Source organism: Camelus ferus, chromosome 2 (genome assembly GCF_009834535.1).
Source record: "Camelus ferus isolate YT-003-E chromosome 2, BCGSAC_Cfer_1.0, whole genome shotgun sequence".
NCBI lineage: Eukaryota > Metazoa > Chordata > Mammalia > Artiodactyla > Camelidae > Camelus > Camelus ferus.
In genome coordinates this window covers 30750367-30774248 of record NC_045697.1, presented here as the reverse complement: position 1 = coordinate 30774248, position 23882 = coordinate 30750367, and the positions used below count along the sequence as shown (strand labels likewise).

The window sequence follows — 23882 nt, the reverse complement described above, 5'->3', positions numbered from 1 at the left end:
ATTTTTTGAATTTTCTTATCTCTTTAATACATTTAGTAAGTCATTCATCCATTGGTCTAAAATTAAAAGTATGGATTGAACTTTTTTTTCTGATGACCCTCTTGTTGATATGATTTCATAATAGTGTCATATACGAAATTAACTGATACTGACTAAGCCATATTTATTCTAATTTATATTTATTCATAAAATTCTGAATTTTCTCAACTTTTATTGCTGTGGGTATTCTTCATTTTTGGTTGATCAGGAAATAATTATTTACAGTGTAATAGCTTTGAAATCAGGCTGCAAGAAGCTGCAAATTACACATTGTGGGTGTAACTGCCCATCTTTCTTCTTACCTCAGCATTACACTCCCTGCCTTATTACTTTTTGCAAAACCCCACAATTTCTTAGTCTCCTGATGAAGCAAAGTGTCACTTGAAAATGTCTATGGAAAATTTTAACAAAATGTGCATGTTGGCTTGCACTTTTATGTGTGAGCAGCTTGCAAATTCGTATAGTTACTGGCTAACAATTTAAACTATTTTACATTTAATGCAGTTGGTTCTTATTTTAAAATGAGCTTCCTAATTTTATCTGTTTGCTTTTACTAAAGGGGAACATTTTGTGAGATTTTGGAGACGGGTGGTGAGAGCTCCATGCCTGAGCTGTCTAACCTGGGCTATGTGATTAGCAGATGTTGTTATGATCTGGGAAAGGATGCCACTTTCTGGGAGAAGAGTTACTTAGCATCACCCCTGTTAGAAGTCTTCATTAGTGAATAAAGGGCAGGATGTGCATGTAAATATTGCAGTTGCATACCTAAGGTCCCTATTTGTTTATAACTACATTTGCAAGTTGTGTCAGTTGTGGTGACTGTGATTAATGAAATGAAAGAATTACTGGCGAGATTAAGAAGATATATCTTCAGATTTATAAAGGCTTTTAGTCTGGAATTCTTTAGAAGGAAAATAGACCTGCACATGCAAGATGTGACTGTGAATATTCCTTGACATTTCAGTTTATCTAACAAAGAGGTGGGAAAGTATAACTAAGACTCATTAATGAATATGTTTTAATAATAGGGAGATTTTTATGGAGCCCTGAATAATAAACTAGTTTATTTAGCATATGGGCATTAGTAGTATTCTTTGTAACCTTTAAACATTGTGATTTAAATCTTTCTGGATTATAATTATTTAGTATTAACACAATTTTTTTTCTCCATGGATTCTGAAACTTCCTTCTGTGCACAGACGTTTAGATCTGTATACTTTCACTGAACATTAAAAAGTACACCCTTGGAGTTAGACATTTCCTCTTAAATATTCCTTGTCTTTCCTTTGAATCTCAACACTGATATTAAATTGCAAGGCCATGAGATTAGTAGTAGCCTGGTTATAGAGGTAATTCTGACTCGATTTGTTTCATGTAAAGTTCATGTTTGCTGATCTGAAGACAGCCACAACACAAAACCCCATACACTTGTTCTTCTTATATACATATACGGAATAAATGTGCTATGTATGTAAATATATCAGGTATTTGTTAGTGATAGATGTTGATAAAATAAGTAAACAGTTGATTCATATTTTTATGTTTCATATGATAATCATGTAGTATCAGTCATTTCAAATAAAGATTTCTCATGGCTAAAGTAAAAGAATTAATATTTTTATAATAACTCCATTAATTCTCAAAATTCTTAAAACTTAATAAAGTTGAAGAAAAATTCAGCTCCAGGTATTTTAGCAGTTTTGTTACATTTTTAAATTAATTTTTTAAAACTTCATGTGACTACAACCTAATTTTACTCCCAGAAAATAAACTGTAAAGTACTATTTTTCATTACGCTGCAAAGGCGTTCACATTTTGAATGTTGGAAAGTATTTTATGATTCAGTCATGAAATCTGTGATGTCTCATCTAGAAATGCAAGCTAAATTATATTTAATCTTTTAAGGGGTTTTCAGGCATAATGATTTATTTTAAAAGTAAGTTACAAATAGATCAGTGGGCTTGTATAAATGAACCACGTTTGCTCCATTTTTTTTCCTTTTAGGCAGAGCTCACAGTTTGGAGATGAAAAAACATTTAGTGATTCATCATTGCTGGAAAACCTCCAAAATAATCATGTAAGCAACATAAAACTATTAACTTTTCATTAATAAATGAAAGCTAATGAGTGTTTCTCTGATTATCTTCCATGTTTATATATTCCTTCTTTAGTTTCATGATCATTTTTAATAATTATCAAAATCTGTTGCTAAATTCCTTTTACTTGGCCAACATGAATTCATGGTTGTTAGAAATTTAGTTGTAATATTACCATGAATATTCTGTCTTTTTAAACTATTTCATATTCTAGAACTCTATTTGTATGAAACAATCATTGTTAATTTCAAAATATCTGTAAAAATGGATTACCTGCTCAGAATTGTAGGCCAGTGCCAAACGTACACAGTAAGCACTTCAGACACCTGCCACCCAATGTGAACATGCCACCTGTGAAGCTACTGAAACTTATTAAAATTCCATCAGATCAGATGATATGGTCTCCTAAGTTTAAACCCCAAACCTTTTTCTCATAAGTGCTTCAAGCCTAGTGTGCCAAAACTTGAACACATGCTCATTACCCCGAAACCTAATCCCTTCCTAGCAGCGGTAGATTTACCCACTGTGCCCAGGGTGGGGCCCTAACATTGTGTTCATATGGGTATTTTTGCCTTCAGCAAAACATGAGCTTCGAGATCCACAAAACCTAGATCTAGACCCACCTCTTCCCTCTGGTGCTCTCAGCTTCAGTTAATTGCACCATCACCTCTCTTATTCCTCATTCGAGGACCTTAGGGTTGCTTTTGATACCTCCTTTCCCTCTGTGTCCAGATCTGTGATGAGTCACTGCGCCCTTGTCAGTGTGACTGCTAGAACATATCCTGAATGTCTGCTTCACTCCATTCTCACTTGCTCTCCCCTTGTCCAGACGAACAGTGCGCTCCAGGTGAATTACCACAGTGGTCTCCCAGCCATTCTCCGCGTTTCCATTTTTACCCCCTCTGGTTCTTGTTACACGTGGCAGGTGGAGTGAGGCCGGTGGAAGTCAAGTCCCATCACTGCCCTGTTTAAAACCACGCTCTGACTTCCCTCTCCAGTTACAAAGTTATGTCATCTGCCCCTGCCTAAGGCCCCACCCTCACTAGGAGCCACACTCCTTTTCCTTCTTCTCAGGCCACACTGGACTTCTCTTTTCTCACACTTCCTTCTTTCCTCTTTTGGGGCTTTTTCAGTCGTGTCTGATTCCTGCTAGGTGGAGAACTCTGCTCAGTGCTTCACGATGCTAAAACCTCATCAGCTGGTCTTGAGAACAACCCCAGACTGGCCCAAGTCACATTCATGATATTTACACATTCTCTCCTTTGTAGCCCTTTTCACACTAAAATAATACTTGTGGACTGTTTATCTGTGTTCTGTACTTTCCCCACAAGTCGAAACTTCACATCACAGGGCCTGGTCTATTTTATCTGTTGTTCCAGCCTGAACACGGTTTTTTCAGTTACTGTTCTGATTTGCTTTTCCAATCAGCTTTTTTTTTTTTTTTTTTTGTCCAAGAGCATAGAGGAATATTTCCCCTTTATTAATTTGAATGACGTTTTTCTTCATCAGGAGCCAGACAAAAGATGTTTCATTTAAAAATCTGGCTTCTTGTCTCCTGTAAAGTCTGAGCTCCTGCAGAAAGCGTCCGCTTTTATGTCTTCCTCAGACTGTAGAATTCCAGGTGCAAGTGCTCAATCAAGTTTTTTTTATTAAGTAAAACATGTGTCGGTTAGGGTTGCCATTTTTGCAAAGAGAGAGGACAAAACAGTACTGAGGAATTCCCAGCCGTCATCACCCCAACCCAAAGTGGTGGAACCACAGAGAGGTTAGGTGCCTAAAATTTACATTAGAATTCAGGAACCAGGTAAATGAATATTTTAGAACTTCTCTCCTGTCCCCTGATGACAGGATCCAACCATATCTGTCTTTTTCGCTACAATGTTTCTATTTGACAAGACAAGTGGTCTTGCATAAATGTTTGGAAAAGAAATGAGAAGGTGTAAGAATGGATGATTTCAGTTAACAATATTTTTCTTCATAATAGATGTTGACTTCTTGGCTTCTACACCCTCAATAGTTAACAGCCACACTCTTAATAGATATACATGAGGTAGTAATACTGTCATTAGTGTCAAGTCGTTTAAATGAAAAGGGATGAATTCTGTGTTCATTTCTGACAGCCAACTGCACCTATAATTTGTGAGTTTCTTACAATGATGGCCGTTTGTCACACAGCAGTACCAGAGCGAGAAGGTGATAAGATTATTTACCAAGCTGCATCTCCAGGTACAAATGAAGCAATTGTGATGTAATGTTTTGGTGGAAAATTGTTCTGAAATTTGAGATTGTTCAGAAAAAAATCAATTTAATTTGGTGAAATAAAATAACCAAGTTTCATTTTTTTAAATCAAAAATCTTATTTACTAATTAGAAAAACGTTGGTTTTCAAAATTATGTCTATGCTAAAATATATAACTTTGTGTAATTTTTGTTGTATGACACAAATTACATGGAAATTTGAATGACAAAATTCACACAAGTAAAAAATGGTACTTTTTAATATATACAAGCAGGCTCTCCCTTCTTTGTAAATAAGTAAGAATAAAGTGATAGTCAAGCTTTTGCACATAAGAAACTGGAAAAGGAAGGTCTGTTTGCCTGAACAGTGTGCATTTTGGAATACCAGCTTTGCTTTCTTCTTTTGGAAATGACCATCAGGGAGCCCATTGCGTATTTATATGGATGAGCAAAGTTTTGAACATTTGAAGGGACTCCATGAAATATGTGTTAGCACAGTTATCAATGTTTAGTGTTTAGGCTTCTTTTCAATGGAAAATTGGGTAAGTAGTTCGTTTGATGATTGTAAGATTTCAAGAAAGAAAGAGCAAACTTTGGAGAACTTTGTTATAAATGTTTTAAGCTGTATTCTAAACCAGCACCTGCAACCTTGTAGAATGTGCCAATTCCTAAAAACCATTAGGATGAATCTCCTGTCATTAGGATAGAGACTATGGAAATGTTTTCTGATCCCACACCCTACCCTCAGAAACAAGGTTTGATATAAATGGTGATGAAAGTAAATAATATATGATGCCATAAAGCGTCAATTCATTTATATCCATTTAAATTGCACCCTAAATAGTAGTAGTGTTAGTTTCTCTACATTCAGCATTTTAGGAGAAAAAGGGTGAAACAGGGCCATTTTGTCTCATTCATTTTTTTCCAGTTTTATTTAAATAATTGACATACATAACTGTGTTCCCTAGTACTTTTTTTATTCTATAACTGGGAATTTGTGCCTTTCACTGTGCTCCAATTCCTCCTTCCCCCTCCCTCCACCCTTAATAACCACATCTGCTCCCTTTTTCTGTGAGTTTGGGTCTCTTTCTTTCTTTTCTTTTCTTTTTTAAATTCCATATATAAGTGAGATCATGCAGTATTTTTCTTTCTCTGTCTGACTTATTTCACTTAGCATCATGCCCACATGGTCTATCCATGTTGTTGCAAATGTAGGATTTCCTCATTTTTTATGCATTATTCATTTTGAGAAAAGTTCTCTAGAGAATACGCTGGACCAAGGGTTACATTTAAATTCTCCTTCTGAGATGTGTATGTCTAACAATGAGACCCAGTCTTCAGAAATCTGACTCTGGTGTCTGTACATGTCTCAGATTTGTAAGATCATTTTACTCACTCCTTTGGCATTGTCATATAATTTAAAAACAAACAGACTTCAATAACAGGGGCCAGAATGAAAAGAACTCTAATTCTTGTTAAAATTAAGCAGAAAATTCTGTATTGCAGTAACATATTTCTTTTGTTTTGGAGATAATTTTTTTTCACCATCTATTTGCTTACTTTTCTGTTCCTAAAACAGATGAAGGAGCCTTGGTCAGAGCAGCCAAGCAACTGAATTTTGTCTTCACTGGAAGGACACCTGACTCAGTGATTATAGATTCAGTAAGTTATTTATTTTTCAGTCTCTTTTTTATTAAAGCAATACATATGCATAGCTTCAAAGGTAAAATACTACCAAAAAGCTCATCATAAAACAGAGATTCCCTACTCTGTTCTCCCAAAACAACCACATTCTGTTCTTTTAGCTGTTTCTTCAGGCATTTACACATCTCACAGTTTTTAAAAATGTGTGATGGCTGATGTACGTTTTGATTCTTCAATTTTAGACATTATCTACTGACTTTCTATTCTGTTTTATTAAATGAGGAGTTATTTCTCTGGTGTCACCATCCCTTCCCAGTAGTATTATAATTATATTACACTGTTCGGTTAAACAAGTATTCAGACCCAGAGTTTTAAATGGGGAAAAGACTTGAACAAACATTGCACAAAAGAAGATATACAAATGGCTAGTGAGCACATGAAAAAACATCATTAGTCATCAGGGAAATGCAAATTACAGTCTAATGAGATGCCACTATGTACCCAGCAAAAAAGGGTAAAATTAAAAACATTGCAGCACCGAATGTTAACAAAAATGCAGAGCAAGTGGAGCATCTGTGTATTGCTAGTGGGTATGCAGGATGGTACAACCCCTTTGGAAAACCTTTTAGAGCTTCCCAGCACAGGTAAACACGCACCTGATCCGGCGGTTGTACTCACACTTACCCAGGAGAAATGAAGGCGTATGTCCACAGATTGATGTTTAATGTTCACAGCAGCTGTATTCATAGTAGCCAAAAACTAGAAACAAACTGAATGTCCATCTCGTAAGAGGATGGACAAACAAGTTGTGACACACTCATACAACTGGCATATCTAAACAGGGCAACAAAAATGAGAAAAGAAATACTGATCCATCAACAGCATAGACAGATTTCAGAAACATTTTGTTGAGCACCAAAAGAAAAAGCCAGACACAGAGTGCATACTCTTTAATTTCATTTCTATGCACCTAAGATCAGGAAAAAGTGGTTTGTGGTGACAGAGTTCAGAATAGTGGTTGCCTCAGGGTCAGGGAGGAGATTAGAAAAGGGCACAGAGGAATTTATGGGATGAAGGAAATGTTCTGTGTCTTGACTGGGGTGGTGGTTACACCAAGTAAACCTTTGTCAAACTATATCATTTTCACTGAACTATATTTTAAGATCTATGTACTTTGTTATATATGAATTATATCTCATCAAAAAATTACTAGTGTTTATATTATTATGACTGTGCTGATAATCCTAGCAGAACATTATTGTATTCAGTATTTTTCTTTTTTTAATATTGTGTTTCCAAATATAAAATTATCACCTGAAAGTAATTTTTTTGTTTATTTCCTAAAGATAAATCTCTTATCTTTTTTCCAATTGCTTAATTTTCTGTCTACCTATTACTAGTTGTTCTGTATCTTCTTAGTGCACTTTTGTCAGTACAGTTACACCAGATAATCTGCCAGTGGGCAGTTCTTTCCTTGAGACATCCCTCTTGAAGTCCTCCATTCTCCTTGGCATGGGTCAAAAAAAAAATTTTTTTTTGTTCAGAGACTGGCTTCTGTGGCACTTGGAATTCCTTTTGATTTTCTCGTGGTTTTGGACTTTCTCTCCCCTGGAAGTCAAATCTTCTTTCTTAGTAAACTCTTTGTGTTGATATAACACATTTTCTGTCAGTGTCATCCTACTGGAAAGGTGTTACAGCAGCAGAGGGCACAGTCGTGAAAGCCCTCAGGAAACCCAGCTCTGGCTCAGGGGTCGGGGCTGCGCCGGTGGACACTTGTGTCTCACGCATGGGCGTCCCGCTGGAATCGCTTTCCTGTGTCCCGGGGGATTTTCCTTACCTGTCTCCTGTGTTAGAGCTTCTATTTCCTAAACCTCATGTCTTCCTTGTTCTTGGTTTACCCTGGTTTTTGTGGAACACATTCTTTATTGGCTTCTTGAGAAAAGGGGCATGGGAAGCTATTTGTTTGTATTTTTGTTTATTTAGTCCTTTCAAGTGTAAACATTTATACTTAATCAGTAGTCCTGCTGCATGTAGAACTCCAGGGTGGAAATCGGTTTCCGTACGAATTCTGATTGCTCCTCCATCTCCTGGCTTCCAGTACCCCTCACTGAGAAGTCAGAAGCCATTGCAAGTCCAGTCTTCTGTGACTTACCCCCACCCCCTCTCTCCCTGGAAGGTTGTGGGACCTTCTTTGCCCCAGGAGTTCTGAAATTTCGTGACTGTGTACCTTACTGGGAGTATTTCAGCCCATTGCACTGAGCACTGAGTGGATCCTTTTCCATTGGAAATTGATACCCTTCAGTTCTGGAAAATTTTCTTGAGTGAATCCACTCATTTTCCTTGCCTCTTTCTCCTCTTCTCTCTCTTTTTAGAACTTGAGCTAATCTGAACTTTTCTGTCCTAGTCTTCATGTCTTTGCCTTTTTATTCTGCTTTTTTGGAAATTTTCCTCTGCTTTATCTTCTTAGCCTTCTATTGAGGTTGTTTTTTTTTTTTTTTTTTTTTCATTTCTGCTATCATATTTTTAGTTTCCAGAAGCTTTTTTTGTTTTTTCAATATTTCTTTTTTTAGTAGCATCCTGTTCTTGTTTCACACGTTATACTTATGTTACTTCGAGAGGAATAATGATAGTTTTTTTTATATTTTCTTTTTTAAAAACAGCTACAAGCTATTTAACAGTTTAAATAAGCGTATAGTTTTTACTAGAATATAAAATGGTCTTAAACTGTCACTGTAGTTGTTTTTGCAGTGATTATTGTACTGGGAAAGCATACTTCGCTAAAGGTTAAATACCAAGTTTCAGGTGTTCTTTTCCAGAGTTTCCCCTCCTCCACTTAGGAGAAAAGAGCAGCAGTCTAATTACTGCATCACTTGCATGTGGGATGTATAACAGACCGTGCCAGACCTTTGACAAGAGCTGCAGTATGCAGAACAAAAGGCCAGTCTCCTCCTTTGTCACCAAAGAACAGCATAGGACATAAATGTTAATCACAAAAACGGAACAACTGTTACGAGCAATTTTAATATTTCAAACATTTTCTTCACTTGCTCCATGGGTCCCCTTAAAAAGCATATACTGGCGAGTACAGCAATATTCCCAAGGGTATAAAACACTGCAGAAAGTTTTACGCAACCAGGGAGCCACAGCAATCCAGTTCCAATGATACAACAGAAAATGCCACATACAAAGCCACAACAGACCACTTCATCGTGGTGATGAAACTCAGGGAAGAGGCATCCAGGACCTGCTCACCAGACCCTTGTACCCATCAGGAAACCCAGAACCAGACACTCCACAGGCTGAAGTGGACATTTTCTTCTTGAATTCGCTTTCCTCCAAATTGCTCTTACCTATTTTCCCAGAGTGTATTTTGGGCTCCTGTGTTGCACGTTAGTCACTGTCCTTGGATACCTGTAAATCTTTGGTTTTCTCATGGTTAGAAGTGAAGACCTTGAAAGCTGGTGAGGCAGGGGGTTCTGAGCATAAGAGGGTATTTGTCAACATCCGGCTTCACTGCAGGGTGGTCTGGTGGGATTCATGTGGAAGGTGGTAGTTAGTTGTCAGTACCTTTAGGGCTTTTCTTGGGCTGGTTGGGTTCCCCAGAGAGCCGTCTTCCCATGTCTGCCTGGAAAGTTCTGGTGGCTAGAATGTGGGGGACCGAGTAGGTCGGGGGTATTGGGTCCCAGCATATAATACGAATATAACCACAATGCCATGTCTTCAACTGTGCCAGTCAGTTTCTGGACAGAAGAACCTCTGTTTTACCCTTTATAGAGCAAAGCCTCTGGTCTTCTGCCAGCACGCAGGGAGAGCCAGTGCCCAGAGCTGCTTTTCTAGTCTTGCCCAGCCGTCCCAGTTGAGGCCCCTCCTTTACCACAATTCTAGAGCTATCTGGTATGCCACTTCCTTAGGCCCCTTAAGGATTATGTGACATAAATTGGGTTGGTTCTCAGCTTTTCCCATGACTGCTATAGCATTCGAAACTCCTCGTAGCTGCTAAGTTAGCCTATCTCATTGACCTATTTTCTAGCTTCCAAATTTTTAGTGCTAATGTCTCTTATTTTCCTGCCATTGCAAGTTTCTTTCTAAGGGTTTTTTGTAGTTTCAGTGGGGCTTTGGGGATGAAAATTAAATGTGTGTGTCCAGTCTTTCATCTTTGCCTGAGAGTGATTAAGTTCAGTTAAAGACGATGTATTTCAGAAGGGGCAGTTTGTTTGTGTTGACTTTTTTTACATTAATACTTCATGACTAGGGTTTATTTCCAAGAAGCTAAAGATAGTTCCAAGTCTATGTAATCACGTTTTCCCTTTTTTCATAGCTGGGGCAGGAAGAAAGATACGAATTACTCAATGTCTTGGAGTTCACCAGGTAAGACATCTGGTCTGGGGTCTGTATGTATGATATAAATGTCTATTCTTTTTTTTTTTTTTTTTTTTTTGCCTTTGAAATAAATAGAAAGTATGCTTTATTTTTATTTAACTAAATTTATTTAGACAAAATATTAAATTAAGATGGTCAGTCCAAGTTTTAATTGTCATATCTGTAAGTAAATCATAAGCAACTCTCTTCAGAGTCTTGTAAGACATGACTCCTTGGAGGCAGTATAAAAATATTTTTGAACATAACATCACAACCTTAGGGTGTGAGACCAAGACAGTGACCTGGAAACACTGTTAAACTTAGAGGTGCCCAGAATATATGAAATGTAGATGAATCAGGGTCAGGAACCCACCAGCCTAATTATGTGCTCATTATAATATCTAATTGTCTTGGGGATTTCAGAAACCATATTTATCTCTCTGTTAGGTATAAAACCACTTCCCATCTAGTAAGAAAGAACAGAAAGCAGAGATTGTCCTACTCTATTTCTTAAGGTCAGATAAGAGAGGTCTTCCGTTATAGTCAGTGATGTCTCTGAGGTTCTGGCTTCTTATTCCTACATGACTGTGTAACTTCCCAACTAACCCACAATCTTGGAGCAAATTGGCCTCAGCTACAGGTAGGAGGGTCTTTAAAGAGTGCATCATCATTCAGAAGACACTTAAAAATATCTTCAAGGCCACAGCCAGGAAGTAATGCTGCTGTTCAAGGAAATAAGTGTCCACCTCTTTTCTTGAACTTTCTCCTACATAAGGCAAGGTTGTACACTGGCGAGCAGAGGCATTTCCTCCTCTGTGCCAGCTTTGGTCACAGTCTTGGTTGGGAGTGACCACATGCCAGTGGTTAATATCAAAAGTAATGGGATCTGTCTAATTTATTGTTTAAACCTTGTTTTTTGGTTTTTTTTTTTACTTGTCTGCACAGAAAGGCTCAAAGGGAAATGCATAAGAAGTTGGATGATTAACTGTAATAGGGTATTCCCAAAGTGTATCCCCCATCTTTTTAATTTCAGGTCAAAGTGACTGTTTTTCCTAAGCCTACTTGTATTATGTGTGTAGTATATTATTAATAGTGTATCAGTTAACATTTAGATATATTTGTTTATGAACACACATTCAGAAGCACTATGTAAGTGATTAAGTGCCAGGAAGGGAAAAAAAGCAAAGCTAGCCTCTCTTTCAGGCTGCTGTGATGGGGGGGGCTGAAGGGCGCAAGTGAGAAAAGTGGAAATGGTGGTATTAAAATAGTCTCTGTGGAAGACGTTAGTGGTGTAGACTAGGGTGACGGTGGTGAAAACAAAGTGAAGTTGACAGAATCCAGATACCCTTCAGAAGGATGTCAGGGAGACCCTGGGAAGGATTGGATGTGGCAGGAGAAAAGGGTCAGGGCTTCTGGCATGAGTGACTAGGTGGATGGAGGCACAGTTTACACAAACGGTGGAGACAGGATAGAGGCTGAGGATGAGATGTTCGCATCGGTGAGTTTCGGATACTGTGAAATACACAGTGGAGGGGTCAGGTAGGCAGCGGGATCATGGGACCTGACACATGAAAGAGAAGCCTCTGGCTGAAAATAACAGTTCAGTCGTCTCTGGCCTGCAAATGGTAGTCAGTGCCGTGAAAGTGGGTTGGAGTTCCTGGATATAAAATAAAGAGTAACGGGAACAAGAAGGGCTGAAGACTGAGCTACAAGTAACTCTGACTTCTAGAGGTTGATTAGAAAAGGAGGAATTGGCAAAAGAGAGTGCTCTGTGGCTAGAGAAACAGGATGAAGAAAGGGCAAGAGCACAAAGCCAAGGACGAGGATGATTTCCAGGAGAGAGTGGTCATCCATGTCAGAGACCGCTGCACGGTTAGGTAAGACAGAGGCCGAAGGAATTTGCTGGATGTAGAAAGTCAGTGGCCCGGTGAGGAGAGCAGCAAGGTGGGGATGACAGAGGAGCCGGGGGGAGAGGGGGCGGTGAGTGGAGACAGTGTGTATGGTGATTGTTCTGGGAGGCGGAGCTGGAAGGAGAGGAGAGCATTGAAAAGGGATGTGTGTGCTCAGTGGCGGAGGCTGAGTTTCTTAGGGGAGAGACGAGAACGTCCTTTAATACGGCTAAGAGTCCACTCTAGGAGGAGAAGATGCACCTTCAGGGAGAGCAGCATACCTTTATGGGTGGCTGGGAAAGCAGGGTGAGAGAAGGTTCACAGCACGTGTGAAAGGAAGGTCTCTATTAGGAAAAGGGGTATTTCCTCCATGGTGTCCAAAAAGAGACAGCGGGGATGGTGCACAGTGGGTAAATGTGCAGGTTTTAAGGGCAGAAAGAATGGGGATTTCTTGTTGAAGGCTTCCTTTCATTAAGGTGAATTGCGAAAATTCGAAGAGTCTAGAGTGACTTGCAGGGAAGAGGGACAGTGGGACAGTTAGAGAAATGTAGGTGACGAGGCAGAATGGAGCGCCCAGAGACATTGGGACCATGTATTTACTAATCTCTGGCTGGGTGACTTTAGTAGTGTCCACTTACTCTGGTACACCACAGAAAGGACTCCTGTTCACCCAAGATTTAGGAGTTTTGCCAGGAGAAGAAAAGAGCAAGGAAGTGGATGAGTTTGGGACCATGTCATCAAAGCTGGATGCAGAGAGACACGAGTCAAGAAGAGCTGAGATAGAAAACACAGATGTCCCCACAAAGGGGTCCCTATTAAACGTAGTCCTAAAGCACAGGGATGGAGATCACAGGTACTAATGCAATGGGGATGGAGAAAGAGAGGACAGAATATTCCTGGGTACCTCTGGAGGGAACTCCTCACTGTACGTGAGGACAACACGTCTAAGTGCTGTGCTGGACTCATCTCGGGGTTTTAGCAACAGAACATTACAGGGTAACATAGGTAGACACAGACACTTGAGAAGTCCTTTGTACCCCTCATTTTTGGTGAGAATGTGTATACACACTTTGTCCCAAGTGAGCCGTATTCTGTCCTGTGCAGTGCCGAACCAGTTTGTTCTGTCTCTTTGCTAACGCACTGGAAATGTTGTACCGTTGACTAATGATTTTTATCTGTCCGTGTTGCCAACACAATGTTAAAACGTTTGTGCTCATTAACTTAGTTTTATAATATAAATCAGGTTTTTTTACATGATGCCACTGGTTTACTAGTAATCATTGAAAAATGATAGTTGTGAAGGCTTATGTGGGTTTTTAAAATGCTAGTGTTTGCCATTGTGTGTGATTGGGTGTGTACTTTTTAAAAAATGGGTTATCATTTCTGTTTTTAATAAAAGCTGTAACATGCAATTCATTGTAACAGATACTGGCTTAAATATTTTTTAAATCTGAAAACATTGAACCGGAACTGTCCTCTACCCTGGTGGGTATTAACTCTTGCAGGTTTCTAGGGAGCTATTTTGTAAATTATTCCTCTAGGGCAGCCAGTGGTACCCTCGTGCCTTAAAAAGCATAACGTAACTTTCAGGGTACCCAGCGGTACACCCAAGGGATGGTTAGATGTATATGGAAGGATCAACCTCATAATTTGGCCAAATTTATTTTTTCACTGTGAGTATGAAAGTATGTGAGGCATGACAAACACACAGATGCATGTTCTCAGTGCGATGACACATCCTGGAAACCCTCTTTCTTTCAGTGCTAGAAAAAGAATGTCAGTGATTGTTCGCACTCCATCCGGGAAGTTACGACTTTACTGCAAGGGAGCCGTAAGTTGTTATTTTTGTCTTTTACAGTTTTGATTTATGGTGGTTTATAATGTATATGTGAAGTGTTCTGCTGTGGAAATGCAACACAGATGTTAAGCCTGAAGTTGCTGACATCCACTTTCGGTGGTGTTTTATAGTATAGTGTGCAGCCTCTTCTGGTGAAATGCGGAATTCCTTCTGGGCAAATTTGGTGCTTTGAAAAAGTTTGGCCGAGGTTACTTATATAATTCAATTTCTGATACATAATATTTGAGGTTTATATTTTATAAATACATTAGAAGACAAGTAAATACAAAAAGTGGTTTTTAAATTATATTAGAAATGTAGCAATCTCTATCAGTTTGAATCTGATTTTTTAAACACCATAGAAATGGAAAGAAAATTGGATCACAATTGCTGCAGTGTCTTCATGTGGTGATTACTATTTGTCTTGCCTTGTTTTAATTGTAACAATTTCTAACTTTGGTTGGCTTGGGGGTATCGGCTGGTTATATTGATACAAATAGTAATTTGTCATTCTAACTAAATTTTTCTAGTTAAAATATGTTTACATTCATGGAAAAATTAAAAAATTAAAAAATCTACTGACCAGGACCTTTTTTTGTTTTTGAAATTAGAATTTTCCTTCTGAACTATACTCTCCATGTACTTGGTCTGTTTAGACTAGTCAGGTAACTTACCAACTTGGAACGTTCCAATTTTAAATAGAACCAGCAACCTTGCTTTATTACATGGAACCTGAAAACAAAACTTATTAAGAAACCCAAGCTTATTAGTTAAACTCCTGTTGAGAATGTTTTTCAGTGCCTTGGTTTTAAAGCATTGAAATGCAATTTTTGAATGCCTTGATTTTAAAGCATTTGGGTAGAATTATTTCATGATATCTCAGTGACTTTAGTTTTAGAATTCCTTCCCTTGTTGATTCAAACACCTAACATTTGTTGTGTGCATTTTATCTACCAGACTTTGAACTGAATTTTGGTGTTAGGAAGAACACGAAGACCTGTCAGGAGCTTAGGACTAGTCAAGGAAATATTTATAAAGAGAAGATTAGGATATAATATTAAGGTATATTGGAAGATCTTTCCCATCCCAGTGATAACATCCAGCAATAACGGGTTAAAGAGAGCCTTTAGACCTTCCACTTTAAATGGTTGATTTGTTTCCAGTTTACTACACCCAATTCACATCCTCTTTTCTTAGTTTTGAGTAATCTGGCTAGACACTTTGAAGAGTTAAAGCATTGAATAAAAAATAAAAACGTTGAGCTTCCTTTTTGAATAATCACAGAGATGGTTTGTGTACATTAACTTACTTATTGCATTGTTTCCCTCCACTCCCAAATTAGCAGTGATATGTGATTGAACACTAAAAAGGCATAAACATATAAATCAGCAAGATACATTTGAGAACTACATGTTGTTTGGCAGGAAATAACAAAATGTGAGATTGGAAAGATGGGTGTGAGTTAAGTCATGAGCTCTTCGTGCTCAAGAACTTGTACTTTCTTTGTGGATCATTCTCATGCCATTTAGGAGATGATTTACAGTAGAAGAGAGACACAGAGAGTTACCAGTTGAAGCTGTTGACTACAGTCCAGACAAAAATTGATAAGGATCGAAATCTTATCAACAAAGACAATTGCAGAGAGGATCAAGAGGACAGAGATTTAGGACTTTGTAATGGATTACATGTGGGTGATGAGAGAAAAGATGATCTAGGATTATTATCAGATTTCTTTTTGGTAACCGAATAGACTAATTGATACCACTTACTAAGACAAAGGATTGGGAGCTGCATCTGGGCCATAAGGCAGAGATGCCTGAATTTCACAGGGGAAGAAATATGGGAGGATGATACAGATTTAGGAGTTAAAAGTATAGCTGGAAAGTAAAAGCAAGGGATTGATGAGCTCTCATACTAAGAAACTATTGCATGAAAAGAGAGGAGGGCTACATGTGAAAAGTAGGGGATCCAGGAAGGGAACTGAGATTTAGAGGAGTGTCTGAGGAGTCTGTTGATTCCTTGGCAGAGTAAATAATCAGCAGTGACAAGTGTAACAGAATACCTTAGTGATGAAAGTCAGCTAAGAAGTTGTCAAGAATACTTTCCAGTTAAGGTAGCATGATGTGTTCATACTTTAATGTATCTCCTCTATTCCGAAATCCTGGTAGCAATGGATGCAGTATAAAGATAAAACAGGCAGTATAAAGTAGCAAGTCAAAGGGGTACACTGAACTGAAGTCTTGATCTGAGACTGGTAGGTGTCCCAGGCCCTGGGTTTGGAATCGGGGAGCAATGTCTGCAGTTTGGTTGCTGTGGGACAGTGGGCACAAATAGTGCTTTCTGTAAAATGCAGATGGGAGCCAGCCTCCCATCTTTAAAATCTCAGACAGTAGTGAGCTTCCTTGTCCAGGCAAGAGCTGAGAAAACTCACGCTAGCCCCTGCTGAGTGGTGCTGGGGGGGGCAGGGGTGGGTACATAAAACCACTAGATTGATCTGGAATGCATGCAGAGGGGAGAGGGCAGGCTTAAAACTTGCAGACACATGAGGACATCTCATGCCAAAGAGGGAAGCAAGCAGCCCACAAACAACTGGAGCGTGGACTCGCCCCGGATGAGGTCATCTGTGTAGACTGTTCTGACAGAGGACGATCAGAGCTCGAGATAAAGAAACTACATTTGTGTTTAATCAAACAGAAATTGAGGAGAGGTGGGAATGGGGTACACATAAGATAAATTAGGAATCATAATAAATTTAAGGAGAAAAAAATCAGCAAATGAAATAAGCTCTAGATGGAGTTGAATGGCTTGGGGTGGAGTTGGTGGATTGGAAGAAGGTACTGAAGAGTTCGTCTAGAAAGTCCATACACAGAGCTGGTGGCTGTGTGTGTGTTTGTATATGTTTATAGAAGACTTATTTTTCTAGCTTTTTTCCAGATTTTCAGCAATGGGGTTGTCTTGCTTTGTCAATTTTTATATGGGAAAAAAAAAGTACACAATACACAACTTATGTCTGCCATAATAGCCAATTTAGGAAAAGTTACATTTACACAAGTAAAAATTTAATGTATTCAAGAAAATAATCCTACTCTGCTATTTATATTCCAGAGGAGAAATTAGAAACTTGACTAATATACTTAATGCTTCAGGGACTGTTAGAGTGACTGAAAATTTCAAATTAAGTGCTTCCTAAATAAAATTCTGTGCCATATGCAAAAAAGACCACATCTGAAATTAGTTATTTCTAGCGGTTCCCCACCGTATCAGAGACAAAAGTACAGATAATTCTGAATGGCACACAGAAACACAGGAAATGTTTGTCTATATTTAAACATAGTTGTGTTTAATGTCTTTAGCAAGCATTCCAGTTCGCAGAGTCCCCAGCTTCATGGGCAGGTCAGTCTCAACTTGATGTTTAACCTGATAAGGTCAGATTCCTTGATGGTTAACTGGCTAATTTATAGCAAGATTATCTACATAATGTCAGTATCAATGGCAGTGCTTAAATCAGTAACTATGTAAGACGTTTTTTTTCCTCCTTGCCCCCTTATCATTATGACCTTGCTTTTCATCGTATAGTTCTTTTCTATTTGGCTGTGTTGTATAATGTGGTGTTCCATACAAGTGAAATTTGGGGGTGACTGAGAACGACATCAAGTGTTTTATTCATTTAACACGTATTTTTGAACACCTGCCATGAGCAAGGCACTGTAGGTGAGACAGAGCAGCACTGGGACTTCTGACTGAAGGATGAGCAGGGAAACAAAAGTTTTGAATGAAAACTTACTGAATACAAATCTTGATCATGAAGCTCTAGGCTCTTCACGTAGGTGGCTGTGATCTGACTGTGCCATGCCCCTCCAGCAGCATCACCCAACCAAGATTTTCCACTTTTATCTTGCTGAGGGCTGAGACACTGCATCAGTAAACACTCTTAGGATTTTCCATAAAGGAAGACTCAGTAGGTTCTGGGCCTCATCCTAGGGGTTACGTATGCTTTAGTTCCTATGAAGAAAGCTTTTTTGGTTTCTAACAATGTACCAAATACTTGATGTAGTCCTCTGAATAAATGAAAGTTACTTCGAGTGGGAAGGTATCTATATGCATGTATTTTTCACACGTGAGCATGGCCAGTTGTGCTTGTCATTTTGAAAACATACTATACAATTCAGGCAGGAGGTGTTTTCTGTCCCCTGCTTTTGGCAATACTACAGAGGTTGAGAATTCCTCTAGTCTGAGCATCAGACTTCTTCCACTAGAATGCTTAACCAAACTGCTGAATTTAATCTCCCTAGCCTTATTACTTACCACTTTTGTTTTTGTGACTTTAATTTTTTTTTTAAGATTTTGTTAGTTTTAAAAGGGCCTGTTTTAACTTCATTGAAAATTTCATTAGCCTCCGGAAAAAAATAGTTTGTAAGTTACACCTTTCATTCTCAGAAAGGAACCATGAGGGGAAATTATCATTTCCTTTTGCTTTGCCCCCCCTTCCCATTCCACCACTGAAAAATGAAAAGAAATTCATAATTGGGGCCTGGAATATTCCATCTGTTCTGAGGTCACAAAGTTCTTTTTCTCTCAAGGGTTCTAAATCATACTCCATTTGTCTGCTTCCAAATCTCAGCCCAGACTGGGGACCCCAAAATGGGTAATACCACTGAGGAAGTAATTGCAGGTAAATGATTTATTTTTTCCTGCTCTAATAAAACCATGAAGGCCAAATGCTAAAATTCTTAAAACATTAAACTGGAGCCACAGAACAGCCAAAGGAACAACAGGCAGTTTATAAAGGGGCAGCAACTAGAGAAGCACCGTGATGCGTAAAGTTAAAGCTGAAAGGGACTTGAAAGATAATCCAGTCATTTAATTTTACAGACTAAGTAAATTGAGTCTTGAAGCTAAAATGACACAGTCAGAAATATTCAACTGTAAGGCTGTGCTTGGTGCAAGATGCTCTCCGCTCTGCCCACCAGGCCACTCTGTGGATTTGGAGCTGTGTTTGCTCAGAGCTTGTTATTTTGTTAGCATCAGTCCCGCCAAGCTGCCCCAACCCCTGAAAGCTCCAGTAGTGAGTGAGTGTGGGGCACATAGCACGCTGTCCCTCAGAGCCTCCGTGCACGTGAGCATTTTGAAGGCTCTGAGAAGTATTGCAGCAAGGCGAGCTCTTTAACTTTGTTCAGCCCAGCATTTCCCATACGGTTTGAGTGCTGCACCATGTCTCCTCGTGACACCTCTGAACACTGCAGGGTCCTGCAGAATCTTCGGGGGTCAGGAGTAATCTTACAGCACATCAGAGCTAAGTGAGGTATTGACAGAGTATTAGTGGAGTAACTTCAAATTTATTCTGAAAGGAGAAAGATGAAAATACAAGACTAGAACCTTATTGCTTAGTGTCGTAAGGGAAACTGTTATTAGGGAAAAATATTTTGTGCTTTCACACTAATGCTAAAAGTGATTTTTTTTTAAATACTCATTTGCTGCTAATAATGTTGCCAACATCAATTTTATTAGACTCAGAATGCTTCGTTTAAGTGTATTATACCTTCTGTTTGTTTTCCAGGACACTGTGATTTATGACCGACTGGCAGAGACTTCAAAATACAAAGAAATTACCCTAAAACATTTAGAGCAGTTTGCTACAGAAGGTGAGTTTAATATGGCATTAAAGCATGATTAGAATAAAAAGAAATCATATGCTACTAATATCTTACAGGATCATTATTATTTTACTTAGAGTTCCCTAAAGTAAGATTTAACAATAAATGTTGATAATTTAGATCCTGTTACATGCTGTTCCCACCCATTGTTTTTATTTTGTTTCCCTGTATTAAAATCTTGAGACACATGGTCCCCACGTTTTGGGGGTGTAGAGCCCATAGATTTGCTTTTTAGAATGGATACTATTTAAATATTTAATATCTCAAGCAATGTAGAAAGAAAGAAACATGAGTCAAATAACTGGATATTCTAATCTGAGTAAGAGGAGAAGAAATAAATAAACCTCTATAACTGTTAAGATCATTATTCGACTTAGTTTCAGCTCAAGATCTTTTGTTAAGCCCCTACCACATGCCAGGTTCTGTGTGAGGCCTGAGAACCCATGGTAAACATGCGTGGTCTCCGTCCCACTGAAATACAGTCTAGGGAGTTGATCTGGATGGGATGAAAGGAAGTGAGGGTTGTTACACGTTAGGGTAGTTACTACAGGAATTTACAGCCTTGTCTCCAAACTGAACAAAAGTGGCCAGTGCTGTATCGGAACCTCCCACCTAAGTTTTCACTCTTTCTGCTTCTGCCGAACAGTTGCCGGAGGCACCACACCTGACCTCTGATCAAATCCTTTCCCTCTTAATCCAAGCTGCAAAAAGATAGGAATGTTTTTTTAAAAGCACTAGGCTTTGAAAAGCGGGGACATGAAGAGCCTTCTTCCATTTCTCCTCCCAAAATGAAAGAGCACGGAGACCCCGTGTTTACAGAATTCAGACGCAGGTGAGGCGTGACTCCGCCTGGACTTGGCAGGTACCGCTGCCTCCCCAGCAAACAGCACAGGTTCCTTTTTTTGAGGCAGAGGAGAATGAGGGGAGCCCAGTCCTCCTCTCTGGTTGTGATGATAAAGATGCTTCAGTTCCCAGACAGATCCCACTGGGCTGGGCCTCCGCCTCCACCCCGTTCTCTCTGGCCTGAGGTGGATCGGCACGTGTACTCCATGTCTACTCCAGAGCGAGTCTCCAGCCAAGTTTCCAGAAGAGGAAAACATGTCCTGATAAGGCCCCAGAGATTTAAGCTCTACTCGCAGTGATCTGGCAGGAGACAACCCTACTCCTTTCCTGGAAGGTGGAGTTCTCTGGCCCTTTATGTCCTGTGTTCTTCGCCCCCTTTTCTGACCTGGTCCCAGGTCACTAGCAGCCAGTTATCCTGAGGGCTGTGGGACCTTGAGCGAGGACATCGTCCTCTTGGAAACTTAGTTAACTGTGTTTATCATGGCTGGCCAGCGCTCTTGCCTCACCCTTGTTTCCAGCCCATCAACTTTTGTCTGGCAGAGGGCAGCCTACAAGTGAGTTATAAAACCGACAGGCACTGAGCCCTGGAAGCAGGTCACTTCTAACATCAGTTTGGATGGTTTTCCCAGGGTGTTTCTCATGGATGTCTTTTTTGTTACTATCCCTCAATTCTTTAGACTCTTTTTACCATAAATTCACAGTAGTAAAAGTGCAGTAATAAATGCAACCACATATCCCAGTAAGAGGAAGGTGGCTCTCCCGGTAGACCCCACTGGACTTCCTCTCTTCCTTCACAAGCATCTGTGAAGCCACTATTAAGAGCCAGTCACTGTGCTCAGTACTGGAGTTACAGGTATGAAGAACTCAGGGACCCTGCCCTCCAGGATCTTCAAGCTAATATGAGAGATCACAGGAAAAAACAATATGAAACATGGTCATTCCCACCTTGGCAGTGTTGAGGACTTCGCCTGTAGGGTCTGGGTGAGAAGAGGATGCTTCAAACAGATGATCTGAAGAACTGAGTCTTAAAGTAGATGCGAGGCAGCCAGCAGAGGGGGAGCAGGAGAGGGTGGAATGGAGAAAAGGTGACCAGTTTGTGCAAAGACCCTTCTGTGAGAAGTGAATGGCAGAGGATGAGGTTGAAAGCAGTTGCTGTGTGGTGACTTGAGCCAGACTTTGGGGTTTGGATTTCATCCTGGGGAACGGTTGAAAGATTTCAAGCAAAGAAGTAACCTGATAAGATAGGATTTGAGAAAAGTTTCTCTAGGCTTAAATTGAATTAGCGTTTTCAAAATGAGACTTTGTTAAATGAAAATAGAAGTGTCAGACTTCTGAATAAAGCCTGAACTTAATGTTGTGGGGGGCACGTGTGCCCCCTTTTTCCAGGGTTGAGAACTCTGTGTTTCGCCGTGGCTGAGATTTCAGAGAGCGACTTTCAGGAGTGGCGAGCAGTCTACCAGCGCGCGTCCACATCTGTGCAGAACAGGCTGCTGAAACTGGAAGAGAGCTACGAGTTAATCGAAAAGGTACGTGGAAGACTGGCCCCTACAGAAAGTTGGTTCCCAGAGAACTTCATTCTGAACTCACAAGCCAGTAAAATAAAAATCAAAATATCTTGACACGCTACAAACTGTTGAATCTCCTCCAATCTAAGCATTGAAAAATCTTAATACTGGTTAAAATTTTTGCTGGAAAGTCTCTGGAATTACTCCGTATAGGTCTTCAGTCTCATTGCAGTAACAGATCAAAGTTGGGCTAGTCTAGCAGTGTCCTTATCAGCGTCTTCCACTGCCTCTGCATCGTTGAGGATAGGCGTGCCCCGTCCCCACACACAAGCATGCATGCGTACTTATAGCAATAAAGGTGTATAATATGTCATACAAAACAATATGAGAGGTACACAGCTTGTGTTACTCTGTAGCCCATAATAAAGAATATATAAGTGGACAATCCAGGGCTTATACCTGGCCAGTCATTGTTCACTTAGATACATTATTTCTGCCACAAATATAAATATCCTCATTTTACTGATAAAGAAACCAAGGCTCTTCCGCCAAAAAGTGATGGATACCCTATGACTGATGCTGCACAAGCAGCGAGAAATCTTGCTTCCTGAATCAAGAGGAGCAAACATTTTTACATTGTACTTACCGTGTGCCAGATGCTGTTTGCACCTTTGAGTCTATTAACCAATTTAATCTTCACAGCATCCTTTTGAGGTAAGTACTGTTAATCATCCCAACCGTACAGATGAAGAAACCAAGGCACCAGAGAGGTTGAGTAATTTGGCTGAGATGGCTCAGCTCATAAGAGGGTGAGCCAAAGTTCTCCCTCTGGCTCCAGAGTTCACGCTGTTAGCCACTCAGGTGTGTTTATTCTAACCTTTAATTTTCCATTAAATGACTTCCTAGTTATATAATTCCTTCAACTCTCCTCGTGCCTTTAAGACAGAGAATCAGGCTTGCCTGTGAGCTGCAGCGTACTTGATCTTGCCTTCAGGGAGTAAAGGCTGCTGTGTTTTCCCTTCTTCCTCTCTCTCTCGGTGTCCTTCTGGGTGCTTCCTGTTGTGAGTGCTAGCCGCACCACTGCTGCCCCCCTGGGCTTTGTCCTCTGTCCTCTCCCCACATGCCTCCCCACCATGTGGTACCTCCTCCGGCTGTAGGGGCTTTTCTCTGCAGTGCAGTTGCCACATGTGACCATAGACCCTGTGCTCCTGTCTCCTCAGTAGACTGAGATCACTTTAGAGGCTGGTGTGTTTCTCATCCCTCCCTTACATGTGAACTTATTTTTGCATCCTGCTGATTGCTCAGAAGGCTTGGCATAGCGTGGGTGGAACCTTCCAGCTTGATAACCACCCCGCCCCCGCCCCCGCCACCAGCAATTTGAAATGTGCACAGTCAGCTCACTGAATTTCTCTCTTTTCTAACATAACGTATATATGATTATGCCTTGGGGGTACTGTGTGGTAAAATAAAATGACATTTTATTTATGAGGCCATGATCATAATCTCTCTCAGAATCTCCAACCAAAGTTACATGTTGTTCTGAAGCTCCGATGGTACTGATTTTTAATCTTTGGCTTTTCCTACATTTTTGAGAAGTCTAAAACAAAAATTTCCCTGTTAGAGAATGACTCTTTTTCTCCTGTCTCCTTTCATACACAGCCTGAATATAATAATAATAGAATATTAATTCTAGCATTTACCCTGTGGCAATGATAGAATTAATGTATAATAGCTGACAATAAAAATATTTTAAAATGGATTCTAACCATTAAATTTTG

The 23882-nt window shown here is 39.6% G+C and overlaps 1 protein-coding gene across 4 annotated transcripts in view; it reads left to right on the top strand.

Annotated features, from left to right (window-relative positions):
- ATP8A1 (ATPase phospholipid transporting 8A1) overlaps positions 1-23882 on the top strand; it is a 218494-nt gene that overhangs the window by 89162 nt on the left and 105450 nt on the right. For all 4 annotated transcript variants that reach the window (XM_032496806.1, XM_032496817.1, XM_032496809.1 and 1 more), the window contains 7 exons: positions 2044-2116; positions 4256-4361; positions 5953-6035; positions 10336-10385; positions 14027-14096; positions 19660-19744; positions 21986-22125. In XM_032496806.1, coding sequence (XP_032352697.1) covers positions 2044-2116; positions 4256-4361; positions 5953-6035; positions 10336-10385; positions 14027-14096; positions 19660-19744; positions 21986-22125 — 607 coding nt within the window. The remainder of the gene's footprint in view (positions 1-2043; positions 2117-4255; positions 4362-5952; positions 6036-10335; positions 10386-14026; positions 14097-19659; positions 19745-21985; positions 22126-23882) is intronic.